Below are 15095 nucleotides of genomic sequence, written 5' to 3' on the forward strand. Positions count from 1 at the left end.
ACAACTGTGAAATGTTACAGCACCTCTGGCCAAATTCCAGGAGCTATTATTTCTACTCAAGAGTGATTGCCCTGTTTTTCAGCTGGCCAGCTCTTTGGTTATGTAATCTGCAGATGTTTGGCTTCACTTTTGCTCTTCTTTATTCAGCCGAGCTCTCAGAAGATTGGTTTTACGATCTTAGTGAAAAACAACAGCATCGATGTATTTAAAAGAAAAAGCCCCAGCAGACGAAAAACAGACCTGTCTTAGAGAGTAGAGTAGGTATTTCTTTTTTATGCCAAAGTGTATTTTAACTGTGCAAACCCCTCAAAAAAACAAAATAATGCAAGCGTGAAACATTTGGGAAACACAATATTGTTCATGCCTGATGGCGATCGAGCACGATCCACTTTCTTCAGCACAAGAACCGATCGGGAAACTTCTTTTGTGTTCAGCTATGATCGACAGCATTAAGCGCTCTGGATTTCATTGACATGGATTAATCCCAAAGGTTAAAATACATAAAGATCAGCTTCCATATATGTTGTGCTAACAGTTCCTATCATTATTGACCTCCGTTTGAAAGTCCAGACTTTGCTTTTAGAAAAGACGTAATCACCTTGTTTTCGCATTGATTATTTTCTGCCGAGCGTGGACTCTGAGCTCCAGTTACACAAACACGGAGCTGGAAGATGAAAACAACTGATGCAATAACACAGATGCTGGTCAAAGCGTGTTTTATGATTTCTTTGGCAAATACAGAAAGAGCCCTCCCCCCTCAAAAAAAGATATACATGTAGATCCGATCTTTCTGGTTCTACCAGTCATTGCATTGATAAAAATAGGAATCCTTTAGCAATAAGTGAAAAAACAGATATTGTGGTGGAGATTGGGAGGGGTGGTCCACCAAATGTGCAGAACACATAAATCAATAGGAGTGGGGTCTGCGGTTACGTAAATGTTTGTCCAATGGAAGGCAAACTCGCTGTGGGGAAAGCAGGGGCGCTCTGGGTCTCCAGAAGTTATTATGTAATACTGGCCAGCTGTATTTAAGGCCAGTCCAGACTGAAAATCAGAGGATTTCTTTGGAGTCTTTGTGGTATCAAGGTACACACTCATATGGATTGTTTTGGGGGGTGTTTTGCTTTTACATTTTCAGTCAAATATTTAAAGATATATCATTTTTTCTGGTATTGGTTTTATTTTTTAAACACTATTGTAGCCCTGTGGAAGTACTTTTTGGAGTTTCATCACATTCTGCTCGTCTTGAGGACTTGCAGTGCAGTGTGCATGTCTGTATTTCTGTTGCTGTTCTCCATTATGCCTCCTTTTTTTCTCTAACTGTCTGTGGTCTGTGCCCTTCTTTCTCTTCTTCTTTCCTCGGAGGTAGAATGCTTCGGTACGTTGTAGCCCTCTCTCTCCTGGCACTGTCCTGGGCACAGGACTGCCAGGTAGCCAACATCAACGTCATGCAGAATTTCGACAAAACTAGGGTGAGTTGAAAAATATTAACTATGTTGTTATTTTAAAAAAAATGTTTTACATAATTTCTGAGTAGTACTATTCCACCGTGATTTTTCTTTAATGTGTTCGTCTACTCGTAGTATGCAGGGACATGGTATGCTGTAGGGAAGAAGGATCCAGAAGGCTTGTTCTTGCTTGACAACATCGTGGCCCAGATAAATATTGAAGAAGATGGCAAAATGACTGCCACCGCCCAGGGCAGAGTCATCATCCTCAAGTAGGCTCTGTTCTGTGGAGGCTTTTGCTTTGAACGTGTGCAATTTGCAATATGAGATTTTTTTTTGTCTCACATTTTTTGTAATGACTTATTCTCTCTGTTTGACCTCTAGCAACTGGGAGATGTGTGCCCACATGTTTGCCACATTCGAGGAGACTGCTGACCCTGCAAAGTTTAAGATGAAGTATTGGGGAGCTGCATCCTACTTGCAGACAGGAAGTAAGTTATGAAGTGAAAAGCACCTTTAACTTTCATGTTGAATCAAATTTGTCTTTGTTCAGACTTTAAAAAGAAATCCTTTCAACAATGAACGACCAGACACTGTAATTGTTACTTGATAGTCACCACCAAGGGGGGGTTTGACCTTAAGCCAACTGATAATATAACATAATTATCAACTGCTGCACTTAATTCGTGACCCCGGACACTGGAAAATGAATAGTGTTTTGTTGAGTTCAATTTTAACGTCAGGGTATGACTATGTATTTACTGTGTTATTAAAGAAAAAGGAGGTTAAGTAATAATTTTAGACACGGGATGCAATCACTAAAACATCAGTATCCACCACTGGATCAAACAGCTGTATTATTAATATTACTTTAATGTTTTTTTAAGTGAAAAAATATACATATATATATATATATATATATTCTGTTATTTTGGCTTCATACTTTCTTTGTTGTTTTTTGTTTTTCTCAGTATGTAAGTTGAAGATTTGTAAATGAATGGTTTTGCAAGAGTAACCTCTCCTCCACACTCTCCGTGCTCTTAGATGATGACCACTGGGTTATTGACACTGACTATGACAACTACGCAGTCCACTACTCCTGCAGACTAGTGGACGCTGATGGCACTTGCCTAGATGGGTACTCCTTCATATTCTCTCGTCACTCAACTGGCCTAAGGCCAGAAGACCAGCTAGTTGTCCTCCAGAAGAAGACAGACCTCTGTCTGTTGGGTAAATACAGACGGGTTGCACACACCGGTGAGTTGACTATGCTTTGATTCTTTGATCTGTGGCTTTTATCAGTCCGTCATTCAATAGGGTAAAAGACCAAGTGAATAATTGACTAAATTAAAAGGTGAAAATTCTTGTGGTCAGTGTCTGCCCGGCCTATATTGCCAATATTTTCAGAAATATAGGAAAATAAAATGCTCAGTACTAACGCATGCAGGAGATAAAGATGTTTAAGCTACCGTATAGTTAATAGTGGTACTTCTTTCCCTTGTGTTGCAGGCTTTTGTGAGAGTGGCACATCTCTTGACCCACAGTGACACTTTGCTGATCTTGGATTGAATCCCACTGCTTAGTCACCTCTTCTGTCTCCATCTCTATTATAAAAAAAGCAGCACATTCTTCTTTAAAAATGAACCAGAACTGAACTATGAACAGCCACATTTATATAGCTGCAATCTCAAATTAAAAGGAAAGATGGTTGTTATTGTTCTCTTCCTATATTCCCTCATGAGTACCATTAAAAAAAACAAACAATCAGAATGACAGAATTATGCAATCAGCCAATCAGCTCTCTCTCAATGTGACAAACTATTATCTGTTAACCTGGATTTTTAGCAGTACTGCAGCTCTGGGTAAGAACCACTATGTTTATTATAAAGAAAACACTGGTTCAGTGTTCTAATGAACGCACAGTATCTTGTAGTCCTCGAGGAGATATTGTTTTTTAACTATACATACACAGATACACATTAGCTCATGTGCTATATATTTATAGGGTCATAAAAGAGCAGTTAAGTTGTTTCTTCTTCATATGATGTTTGCTTCTTGATCCAGTTTTTGAAATAAAACATTCATACCACTGTGGCTCACTTCATTCTTTATTGCCCTTTAAATATTTATCTACGTTCCTGGATCGCAAATAATGAATTCGTGTCGTTGCTTTTGGATTCTGTCAGACAAAACACATCAAAAGTACAGCCAAGTAGAATTTTTTGCTTTTTTAAATCTTTTATAATTGCGCTACAAGAAAACAAAGCAAAAGGGGAAAAACACAATGGTACAAATTAAGCTTCTAGCTATGGCTTCTTACATGTTTGTTAAGCAACTAGCATGGAAAAGTGGGAAAATATATTTATAATTTACACATACTGCACATTCTGATCAGTGGTGAACATCAGTTTATTTTATATGATTTTTGTGGAAAACAAGAAAATGATGCTACCATCTTTTTTTTTTTTTTTTTTTTTTTTTTAAAATGGGTACGAATTGCTAAATTAGTAAGCATGGGGTGTGAACTTCTTTATGCTTCTGCAAGTGAAGTTGCCATAAAAAGAAATAACACAAGAATCCCTGCTTTAGCTGATAAGCTTTGTGAACACTGTACATGCAAAAATAGCAACATGCTAGCTGACATTTGCATAGGTTAAAGTTTGCCTGGAAAACAACTGATCTTGTAGTATAGATAGATATGAACCCCTCCAAAATATCAACAACTAAATAAAATTAAGAAAAACTAAACAGGGGAAGATGTGCTGGGAAGAGATTTATATCTTTATTGCACATTTTTTGTACAGTACAGTACAGATCATGGCAAAACTACTTTGGTGTACATGATTAAAATAAATCAGGTTTAAAACAAAAAACACAGGTAAACTTGTTGATAAAAGTTGGACTCTTGGATCTTCTATGAGAGCTAGCCCAAATCAAAACAACCACATAAGATTTACAGCAGAGTTTGTCTCATGTCAACTGGTCACACTGCCAAAGGCTGCGAGAATAGACACATTAACCTCTTTTCCCCTTACTGGGAGGACCTTTGGTAATCCCCGCCTTAAATAGTTTAGTACAAGGAATTAACTCATGCAATCTAATTTCAGCTTTAAATGGCCGCAGGCTTGAAAAGTCAAGGTGGAGATGGAAGTGAGCTTCACTTGAACAGGAAAGAATACAGGGACAACCACCCACATGTGACTAGATAAGCTCCCGACTGCTGTACATTTTAAGTCTGGTTCAGTTCAGGCAAATAAAAACTTGGTCATGGTTTGGGATACTTTACACAGCTGTTTACACGTTAAACAGAGAAATGCTTTAGCAATTGCACAAACATCACTGACATAACCGAAAACACGTGGCTAATTAGGTAACATAACACTTTCACATAAAGCCAGGCAAAAAGAAACACGACTACTGCTGCAGATGATGATGGAGGGAAAAGAAGAGGAGTTTAGAAAGTGTGTGTTTAGCTGTTTCATCAGTGGAGTATATTAGACAGGCTTGTAAACTTTTATGCAAAATAACATAAACAATAGTCCCTCGATAGAAAGAAGGCCATTACAAAAGCAAAACATTGTCTGGTGATACACACTGAAGCAAAATAAAACTAAATCACTGAATAGAGACAGTAGTTCACCAATTAAAAACAAAAACAAGAATAAATACTGTGATATATAAACACACACATATACACACCAAAACAACACTGAATTCACCAAGAGTTTAACAAACAGCAAAATCTAAACAGAGAGGCTCCAGATGTAACTATATGGATGGAGTATTAAAGTTTTTTTTTTTTTTTTAAAAACTGTAAATAAGGAGATGTTTGGTGATTTTCTAATGGCAAAAAGAGCTGAAGTACATATTCGAGCGATTTGCATGTTAAGAATATCCTGCAAATCCCTTCTATTTAAAAAAAACGTATCTACACAAGCATTCAAGTATCGCACCTGTTTGGATATTGAATGAAAAAAATAAAAAATAAAATAAAAAAGCCAAAATACTGTTATAAAATAAATTTAAAAATCATTTTTTAATGGACACCATAGACCCCATCATTCTTGGAAAATAATGCACAATATGTCCCATGATTTCTTACATAAATGAATATTTTATACATTTATGTTAAATGATCATTAAGGCGGTATTTCTAACTTTGCGATAAAAGAACAGGATCGAATGCAAGTGGTCTCCAGTGACTTTAAGAAATATCTTATACTCTGTTATCAGTGCTATGTTTGTAGAGTCAGTGTCTAAAACTGCCTGTTCATTGTTTTATTTTACCTAGATTCAAAAACACAAATTTCCTGAATGAATCAGAAATCTTGTAGAGTGATTCTTGTGTTTGTTTTTACCCCTTTGAGTAAGCGGAGGTCCGGACATGCACACTGAGAATCACTCATCTATGCTGATGTGTTAGCTTACGCAAAGCAGTAATCGATGTGAGTCAGCAGCTCCCTGTGACGACTGGTGGGATAAGGGGCCCGACACTTTGGGCACTCCAGGAAACTCTCGTCCAGGAGGTTGGTGACTTTAGATGGGGATGCAGGGCCAAGAGGGTTTTCAATAGTGAGACGCTCAAACTCGAGGCTATTATACGAGCTGGGCTCTGAAAAGCGAGCATTTGGCTGCTTCTGAAACACAAAACATGACAATACATTCATTTAGCAGAAGCCCTGGTGCTTTAATTGGATACAAAAATGGGACTGAAGTCTTGCATGCCAGTGTTCAACAAGAGCCATCACATTTCTTCCCCATTATTAAAGTCTAACACTTACAGCAGATTCCAGCTTCGCAATCTGATCACGGGCCTTGCGAAGTTCCTTCAGCACCTTATGTAACTGGTGCTGCATGCTCTGACGATCAATTTTTTCATTCTCAAAGTCCTTGGCAGAGAGTTGGATCTTAGGAGGGGCAGAAATAAACGGGAAGTAGAGAGCACAAGTGGGAACGGTTTGGATTGCAACACTTAAAAAACACAGCTCAAAACTGTTACAACTCCACATCACATACTACCCAGAAGGGCCGTGCTGACAGAATTTCCACTCATAAGTGGGTGGTGAACATTAAGGTTGTGCAATCAGTAATTACTGATCTCAGTTTTTTTGACTTCTCACAGTTCCTAGTGATTATATATTTGTTTTAATAAATCCAACCACTCAATTACAAAACAAAGATCTCTCTCAATAGGAACAATTTGGGTAACATGTAAACGCAGAGTGTTACCTGTTGCTCCAGTGCTGCGATTCTTCTCTGCTCTTCCTTCTGGCTCAGGAGGGACTTCTGCAGCATATTTACCTGTAAAGCACATGATCAAGGCAAGGCAAACACACTTGTATAGCACCATTAAAGAGTAACACACACGCTATCATTCAGTTCTTTTCTTTTCAGATAACCCTGGAGCTGTATTTTATTTAAATATGCTGGTACATCTATTGTGCTCTTGCACTTTACTTATTAAATATAATTGCTAATGGATGAGGTCTTTCCATTTTATATGCAACCCTATAAATGCAGACTTTTTTATGCATACAAATGTTTTGAAAGAAAAACTTTGATAAATAAGTAAATATTACTGAATAGTGACTCAAGGAGACAAGTCACTGAATGGGAATCTCACCTGCAACAGAAGCTCAGCAGATCTCTTCTTCTCCTCCTCCAATCTGATATCCATATTCTCCAGTTCCACCCTCATTCTGTCTGCACGCTCAGACGACACCTTTCTCTCCTCACAGACTGCATGTCTGGATGAATGGTTTATTTATTCCATAAAAGTATCAACAATATTCATATTTGTAGTACTTAGCAGCAGTTAAAGCCATTAACAGTCACTATGTGTGGATTCTTAAGGGCTCTTCAGTGTCACCCCTCTGTATTCAAGAACCTGGGCTTGTAAACGACTTTGCATAAGTTGCAAAGCCAGTTGGAATCCATAAATAAACCAACCAACTGTTTATTCAAAGGAAGTGTCCCATTTAACTTTTAGTTTGGCCACATCCGCTTTAGTTAGGTGCTAGGACTTTCTTTACCTGTTGCTAAGTCGCTCTGCCTGAAGATCCATCTTGGCCTCCTCCAGCTCTTTGCACTTGTCTTCGTACTTCCTCAGAAAGGACGACAGCTCGCTGCACTTGTCGTCGTACTTCCTCTGCAGTGCCAACATCTCCTCCTGAACCCTGGTGACCTGCTCCCGCTGAGAGTGCAGCTCAGCCTGAGCTTTCAAGGCCTACCAGGTGCGGACAAGGCAAATTGTAGGATATTTTATATATTTCGCCTTCCTCGTTCTTTAAAGGAACGCTTTAGCTCAATTACAAAGACATCTGAATTCAAGAAATGCTCAGTGAAACTAGCCCAGTTGCTTTCTTTTAAATAGATGTGAATTTCAGTGAATTTGCACATTGTTTGATAGAGACTGAAAGTATTATCAGCATGAGCAGCCACAAGCCACAACATGGAGAATATATAAAGAAAGGGGAGCAAGCTGGCAAAGTTGTTAATCAAAATGAGTAAATGGTGATTACATGAAATCTGTTTGGCATTTACCTGCTCCCGATGGACACCGCGCTCCTGTCTGGCTCTGGTAACCTGCTCTTTTTGGCTCTCCAGGTCTTTCTGCATCCCAGACACCAAGTGGTCATATTGGCTTTTCAGCTGAGATTCCTTTTCTGGATCTGCCAAGTTGGCAGGAGCTGAGACAAGAAGTGTTAGTAAGCAAATGAAGAAGCTAATAAAACATTATTTGCAGTGAAAATGTTAGGATTATCTTTGTGAAAGCTGTATGGAAAGCTCAATCCTGACCGCTACTGGATTTGAACACATTTTTATTCTGACATTATTACCCATTAAATCATTTTCTAATTCAAAGCCTGTTGCTGCATTTTATTTAACTTAAAAAACAAAAAGTACATTCATTTTCCTGGCTTGCCCCTTTCACTTTCCATGCCACATGTGTCTCAAAAAAAGCTGCTTGTTAGGCCAAAAGAAAGTTTTCCATTTACTGTATGATTGTTGTGAATAATAAAGGAATAGTGAGCAAAGCCAATTCAGTTCCCCCCACACTTCCTACCCTCTGGACTGGCCTCTTGTTTGGTTTGTTGCTGCTTTGCCTGAGCCAGCTGCTGCTCCAGCTCTAAAGTACGGGCCAGGACAGACTGCACATAGGCCTCTCTCTGCTGGTCGTACACCAGCCACTGCTGGTTCTTCTCCAGAGCCTGGTAGGGAGAGAGGCACAGCCTACAATGACAAACTGCATCCTATACACTATATGTGAACTTTTCAGCTGCTCAAATTCATGAGCACATCATTCGGTAGCAGGATACACATGATACGGTTACAAATAGGTGAACATCATCTTGCTGGACTCACATCTTTCAGTTGATCTTGTATCATTACGAGGTCTGCAGCAGGTGCCTGTCCATTCTGAAAAGAGAAAACGTCTTTAGGTTCACTCGAGTTGGCATCAACACTTACATCTGATCTAGCCATCATAAAAATGTTAATACTTTCATTAAGAAAAGATTGGGTTTCATTTGTATTAGCAAATCCTAATGATAAAAGGTCTATCCAATATGCATCCGAGCTGTGGAGCTGCTGTCTGCACCTGTGCCTTCCTTTTACTATAATTGTTCTGGACATAGCAGAGTCTTAAAGCTGAATTTTAAAAAAAGGGGCTCAATTCAAGGCAGCCAAAGCTCTCGGAAAACAAAGAGACCCTGTCATTCCTCCAGCAATACAAGAACCAAATCACGTGATGATTGTAGCTTCTTTGTCTGTCCATTTGCCAGGAGATCGCACAAAAACCGAAGACAATGAAACTTGGTGGAGAGTTGCAGCATGCAAAGGGAAAACAGAAGGATGCACTCTCAGAGCATCCTCTGGTTTTATAGTACTGCAGGTCAGCTGAGTTGTATGTGCTGCATTTGTGTTATTCAGTTTATCCAGCTTCAAGGGAAAATACTCACACACTGAAAACTTCAGGTTATACAAGGTTGAGACAACAAAGGTGTAGCGGGTTTAGGTTTTTCCATCTTCTAAATGAGAATGAAAAGAAAAACACTATCGACAGTTATCAGCACAAGCACTGGTTTTAATAGACGATGAGAGACGAGGCTATCAAATCTGGTGCAAATTCTATTCATCGCTAGAGACACAGTCATCTCCCAATTCTGTCACCCTAACTCTGATGCCTACATGGCCGATCCCACCAGCAGATCCTATAAAACCTTCACAGAGATGTTGGAGTTTGCATCTAAATGATCATCTCTGTGCTAAAGCTCTGTGAGGAACGTGATGGATTTGAATGTGCAGCCCATAAACTATGCCCACTAACAGCTTTTCCAAATTCAAGAAGAAGAGAAATAGGTGGCGTGGTCAGATTATATGTAGTAATTTAAAACCTGCTAAATGAAGTGGAGAGTATTGCTGTAAAAAAACAAAAAAACAAAAACATAACCTTGAAGATATTAAGACATAAGATTTAAAAAAAAAACCCCAAAAAAAAAAAACAACACACCATAAAGCTCTGCATGAAAAGACTACAAAGGCAACAAGTACCAACTACTCCTCCCACATATCAAGTAACTCAAGTATTACACTGTAATGCTTTCCAGCCTTGGACTCAAGTTAGACTTGAAACAGTATAAAAACAATCTAAGAGCATTTACATTCAACCAGCATTACAACTCTTCTTGCGACCTTCATGAGTAACAAAAAAGGAAAAAAGAAGAAGAAAGAAATAAGAAATCTCTGGGCTTCTTGTAAAAAATAAAAAAATAAAAAAAAAAGGAAACAGAAAAGTACTTTTGATTTTGAGTAATATTTGACCCACAATGGAGAGCAAGGAGATTTTGTGATAGTGCTGTTTTGTACATCACTGAATAATGTTTTCTGTGTGTGTGTGTGTGTGTGTGTGTGTCTGTGTGTAACGGATTATGATTAAAACAGCAGGAGTTTGATAAAATATACTGCGGGTGAACTCCATTTAAAACACAGGCTGAATTGATTTTTACATTTGTAGTACTATGAGCAGGGCTTCAGCACCGCCACCTCTAGAAAGGTACTTTTGTCCATAAAGGGAGGTATGACATGACTGAGTCTTCCTCAAGTCCCTACTTGTGATTTTTGCCACCAAAGCCTCTTCAGAAGCCAAGAGGAATCCTGATGGGCAGCAGGACCAGCTGCACTCAAAGCATCAAAGGGCTACATTTAAGAGCCTACAGTGACAAGGGAAGTGGCACCTGCAGACCCACTGAAGGCTCTCACACTGCTGAATATGAATCATTTGATGCTTTAGTCAAAGTGCTATTTGAACAAAGATGCTATTTTGTCTTTCATGACACTATTGTAACGGCTGTGATGCTACCAGGGGTGTTAATAGTTGGCAAAGAAGACAAAGGGAAAAACATTTTCATTATAAGCAACGTGTAATGTGAAACTTTCATTAAAACAAATTATTAAATCTGCTGCAGCTAATGTCAGATGATGAAGAATATAATTGGAGGTCACACAGTGCCACCTAATGGACAAATAAACAGCTGCACTTGGATTTTCAAACAAACTTCATCTCATGAAGTAGTTATTGAAGAAAAATAAATAAATAAAAGAAGAGAAAAAGCTCCTGGTGAAATGTGCGGGAAAAAATGAAAATGAAAGTCTAAGGTGCATCAACCTCAGATCAAAACAAAAGCCTTATCATGAGAAAATATTACACATATTTTACTTTTAGTCAGCCTCCAGTTTTGTAACACAAGTCAAGCAACAGCTAAAGCTGAATTTAATTTGACCAGATTGTTACAAAACAAAAGAAATAGCTCTACTGCATCAGCACTATAGATACAGAAGAAGGGAAAAAATAAATCAGAGGAGGATATTAGAACGGGAGGCAGAGGACAGAAAGCTGTTGCAGGATTTAATCCGAGACCAGGGGGAAAATTTGCTGTCAGAGGAAGGGATATAACTACTCAAGCAACTCTGTTCCTTTGCGATTTCTGCCAAAAAGAGGGTGCAACTTTTTCCTCAAGTTTTTCTCTTTTTCTTCATACTCAAATAAAATGATTTGTGCTAGCCCAGGCGTACTCATAAATGCATGCAGTCACGGTAAAAAAGAAAGTGCATGTTGGGTTTTACAAATTAAGACAATTAAAAAAAAAAAAAAAAAGTCAGGTTCTTGTCAAGTTCTACATTTTTAAAAAGCCTCAGATAAAAAAAAACAAGATGTGATTTACACCGTGTATTTTTTTTTAACAAAAAGGAAGCCAAACTGTAGAAACACTGTGTCGGAAAAACTGAATAGAACTTGCGATTGAGTAGCTTGTAAAACCACATTTAACAGCAAAAGATTGAAGTAATTGCTTTCTGCATAACTTTATCAGTCTCTTACATCATTGTATCTGAACTTTATGTGATTTCAACACACTGATTCCTTTCTTTCTTAGCTATTCTGTTGCAGATTTGGGACTATTGTTCTTCTGCGTAAGCCAATTTAGGCCAAGCTTTAACTGTCAGACAGATGGTCAATTCGATCACTGCAAAGCGCCCAGGCTCTGTGACTACAAAACAAGCCCAAATCATCACTCCTCTATCACCATGCTTGACAGCTGATACGAGGAGTTGGTGCTGATATGCTGCGTTTGGTTTTCACCAAATGTGGCGCTGTGCATTTGGTCTTGTCCCTCCAAAGTCTTGTTATTTGCTCAGATCTAATTTTGCAAAACTAAATTGTGTTTTTTTTTTTTTTTAAACAGTTTCTCTGAGCATTGCAAAGACTTACCTTAGGGGACAGTGGTATGCACTTATCAGTGTAATAAAACAAATACCACTGTAGTAATAGATATAAAAAAACAACTAGAGTACAGATTAGTAAGGCAACTGGCCGTTTGTAAAAGGAGACACTGACCCTGGCTAATAAAATCAGAGGTTATAATATCAACCTACCGCCACCTGGGTTTCCAGAGTCTGACATTGGGCAGAAACAGTGACCAGCTTGTTTTTCAGATTCTCCGTCTCCTGTGACAAACTCTGGAACAACGCGTCTCTCTGCTCTGCTTCTTTCCTCCGCTGCTCCAGCTGGGCTTGCAGCGACGCCACCACCTGAAATGCACACAAAACAACACGAAGCAAACAACAACTTGACTAGCCTCCAAAACAACCTGTAGCCAAAACAACACAATTCACGTTAAGCAGGGATGGTTTGTGTTTTCCAGGCAATTATCCCCTTCACACAACTGACATAGCACAGCTGGCTGGTCCACACAGCAGCTCCAATTTCTTTCTTTCTTTTATTGGTGCATTTCTTAATGAAGGTTAACAACCGCAAGGCAAATGTGATTAATGTCTGGGTTACATAAAATATTGATATTCTATTTGTCAGAGTGTGTCATTTCCATGTTTCCAGCTAGCCCAAATTAAACTCCAACAAAACTTCAAAAATAGACAACAGCAAAGTCTACAGCATAGCAGTAACTTGTTTTGAATGTTAATCCACGCAAAGAGACCCACTGCAGACAGATAGCTTATGAGTCAAGTGAACAGCTCATAACACCATGTGTTAGTATGCCGTTTCTGTTAGTCGTCAAAACTTCACTTTGCTGAGCTGCTGTCAAGATGAGATAGAAGCCATTTCCCCCCAACTGTTTTTGTGGCAGCTTACTGGAATCTAGTACAGTTTTTTTTTCCTCTCTCTTTTTGACAGTTGTCTGCTGCTAGCAATACATATGCCACCAATACAATGCCACGAATGCAACATATCTTGAAAAGTCGAGTACTTTCAAAGATACAGCTGCAAGTCTATCTTGTCACTCTGAGCAGAAAAGTGTCCAACTATCTGACCACGTTCACAGAGGACTTCTTGATGGATAGAGCTATAAGAGTCGACTGTATATGTGATTTTTAACTGTGTATTTCTGTAGAGAGGTGTTGTGTGTACCTCTCCTCCTTTAGCTGACAGCTGCTGTCTCAGAGTTTCCAACTCCTGCTCTTTCACCAGCAACTGCTGGTTGTTCCTCTCTCTCAAGGTCTCAAGGGAAAGAATCCTCTGAAACAACCAATATTAGACACACATATAAAAAAAACAAAAAACAAAGAAGTGCTACAGGTGCTTAATGTTACTGAGAAAGCCAAGATTTCCTTTTACCTCCAGCAGCTTGCTTTTGTCTGCATCAGGCGGTTTGATGTGCCGTTTGGCCAGGTCATCAATCTTTTTTCTCAGGTGAACATTTTCTTTCTTGACTTTTTCCAGCTCTGCCTCAGCCTTGGAGCCAGAGCTGCTGGATTTGAAACCCAACTTGGCAACTATGGTCTCTTTGGCACTTTTAGATGTCATGGCTGCTTCTGTTGTTACTAAGTGCAGTGCTCTGGGAAGAAAAGTAAAGTGACTGTGCTGGTGTTGAATCCACCAGAAGGTATGCAGTTTAATTTGAATCAAAGAATTTCGTGCAAGCACTCCAAGTGAAGAGCAGCTCAAAACACACCCTCAGCTAAGAACACAGCAAAATGAAAAACAGAGACAGAAATGGAACTGACTATTAATAATACATTTTACAAAAGCGAGTTGAGTCAAAATCGACACACCCGTCGTGTGCTTTCAATGAACATTTTTTTTCCAATTTCATTTATTGAAATAGGTTTAATTCCTCACATTTACCTTGCATAGTGCCAAGAAAAGAAAATCCTTTCATGCTAATTAAACATGAGAAAAATAAAATAAAAACATGACAGCTGATTACACTACCAATTCTCGTGCGCATGTCAATGGTAGCTAGCAAACACAAATTAACGTAATATTATTTTTTCTGTCGTACATATAGTGTTGAAAACAAACGCTATAGGCACGCACACACAACCAAAGAAAATATTTAAATATTTAATACTTACAAAGAGAACACGGAGACGGAAGTTATCCACTAAATATCGTCTGTTTTGTGGCGAAACCGTTTTAAAACGACACTTTCGTTTCCTGAAGTTTGAATTGGAGCGCGTTGACGTCACACCCGTGACGTGCGCCGCGGTGCGCATGCTTATGTAGCCTTGGATATCCCGGATAGTGAAGTGTTGGGCGGTTCAACGGGGGGCAAAATAATCTCTGTAAAGGTAATTTGAAACGCTATTTATTTAATGTCGTGCATTTACATACTAGAACCCTCAGAAGTCTAACCAGTTTGGAAGTAGAGTCATAGTTTATTTATTTAGCTTTTTAGCCAACGGCTCCTCGTTTCGTTAGCCCGGGCTGTCTGCTGCACTTTATCAAACGAACAGACAGATTAGCGCTAGTTTGGCTAGTTGAACCTGCATGTCAGAAACAACAGGCTCTTGCCTTTACAATATACGAAATATTTAAAGGCCATTTTATTGAAAGCTCCGAGCCTTATGATTTCTCAGTGATTGATACTGAAGTAACATTGGAAATCTATTCGGATCAGATACTGTATATGAACAGTTATCTGAATACATCTTTTTTAAAACCTCCACTTCAATGGGTTTAAAATAAATGAGATTTAATTGACAATGAGGAATTTCAGCTTTAGGCCATTTAGCATTTCGGATTTAAAAACACTTTCCACTGGGTTTAACTAATGTTGTGGTGTGCAATAAAGAGCCATTTTTAAATTTATTATTATTGTTATTACTATTATTATTTTGCCTAATAACCAT

At 38.7% G+C, this 15095-nt stretch overlaps 2 protein-coding genes across 4 annotated transcripts; one reads left to right on the forward strand and one right to left on the reverse strand.

Annotated features, from left to right (window-relative positions):
* Positions 1–958: 958 nt before the first annotated feature.
* On the forward strand, positions 959–3537 carry rbp4 (retinol binding protein 4, plasma). Its single transcript, XM_040039158.1, has 6 exons — positions 959–1086; positions 1370–1472; positions 1584–1720; positions 1833–1939; positions 2493–2705; positions 2958–3537. Exons 2-6 carry the CDS (start codon positions 1371–1373, stop codon positions 2993–2995), a joined length of 597 nt encoding a protein of 198 aa, XP_039895092.1. The 5' UTR covers positions 959–1086; position 1370; the 3' UTR covers positions 2996–3537.
* A 671-nt stretch (positions 3538–4208) lies between these two features.
* cep55l (centrosomal protein 55 like) lies at positions 4209–14449 on the reverse strand. Of its 3 annotated transcripts, none has more exons than XM_040039156.1 (12): positions 14319–14449; positions 13579–13798; positions 13372–13479; positions 12381–12536; positions 8814–8867; positions 8515–8659; positions 7992–8137; positions 7481–7674; positions 7072–7195; positions 6678–6749; positions 6230–6355; positions 4209–6085 (listed from the first exon to the last, which is right to left on the reverse strand). In XM_040039156.1, the coding sequence occupies exons 2-12, from the start codon at positions 13765–13767 to the stop codon at positions 5873–5875; spliced, it is 1527 nt and encodes a 508-aa protein (XP_039895090.1). In that variant the 5' UTR covers positions 13768–13798; positions 14319–14449; the 3' UTR covers positions 4209–5872. The 3 variants fall into 3 exon arrangements, with proteins under 3 accessions (XP_039895090.1, XP_039895089.1, XP_039895091.1); XM_040039155.1 differs by having other exon boundaries at positions 13579–13824; positions 14319–14446; XM_040039157.1 differs by having other exon boundaries at positions 13579–13819; positions 14319–14442.
* Positions 14450–15095: the final 646 nt, after the last annotated feature.

Source organism: Simochromis diagramma, unplaced genomic scaffold, assembly GCF_900408965.1.
Source record: "Simochromis diagramma unplaced genomic scaffold, fSimDia1.1 OVJJ01000402.1, whole genome shotgun sequence".
NCBI classification, from domain to species: Eukaryota; Metazoa; Chordata; class Actinopteri; order Cichliformes; family Cichlidae; genus Simochromis; species Simochromis diagramma.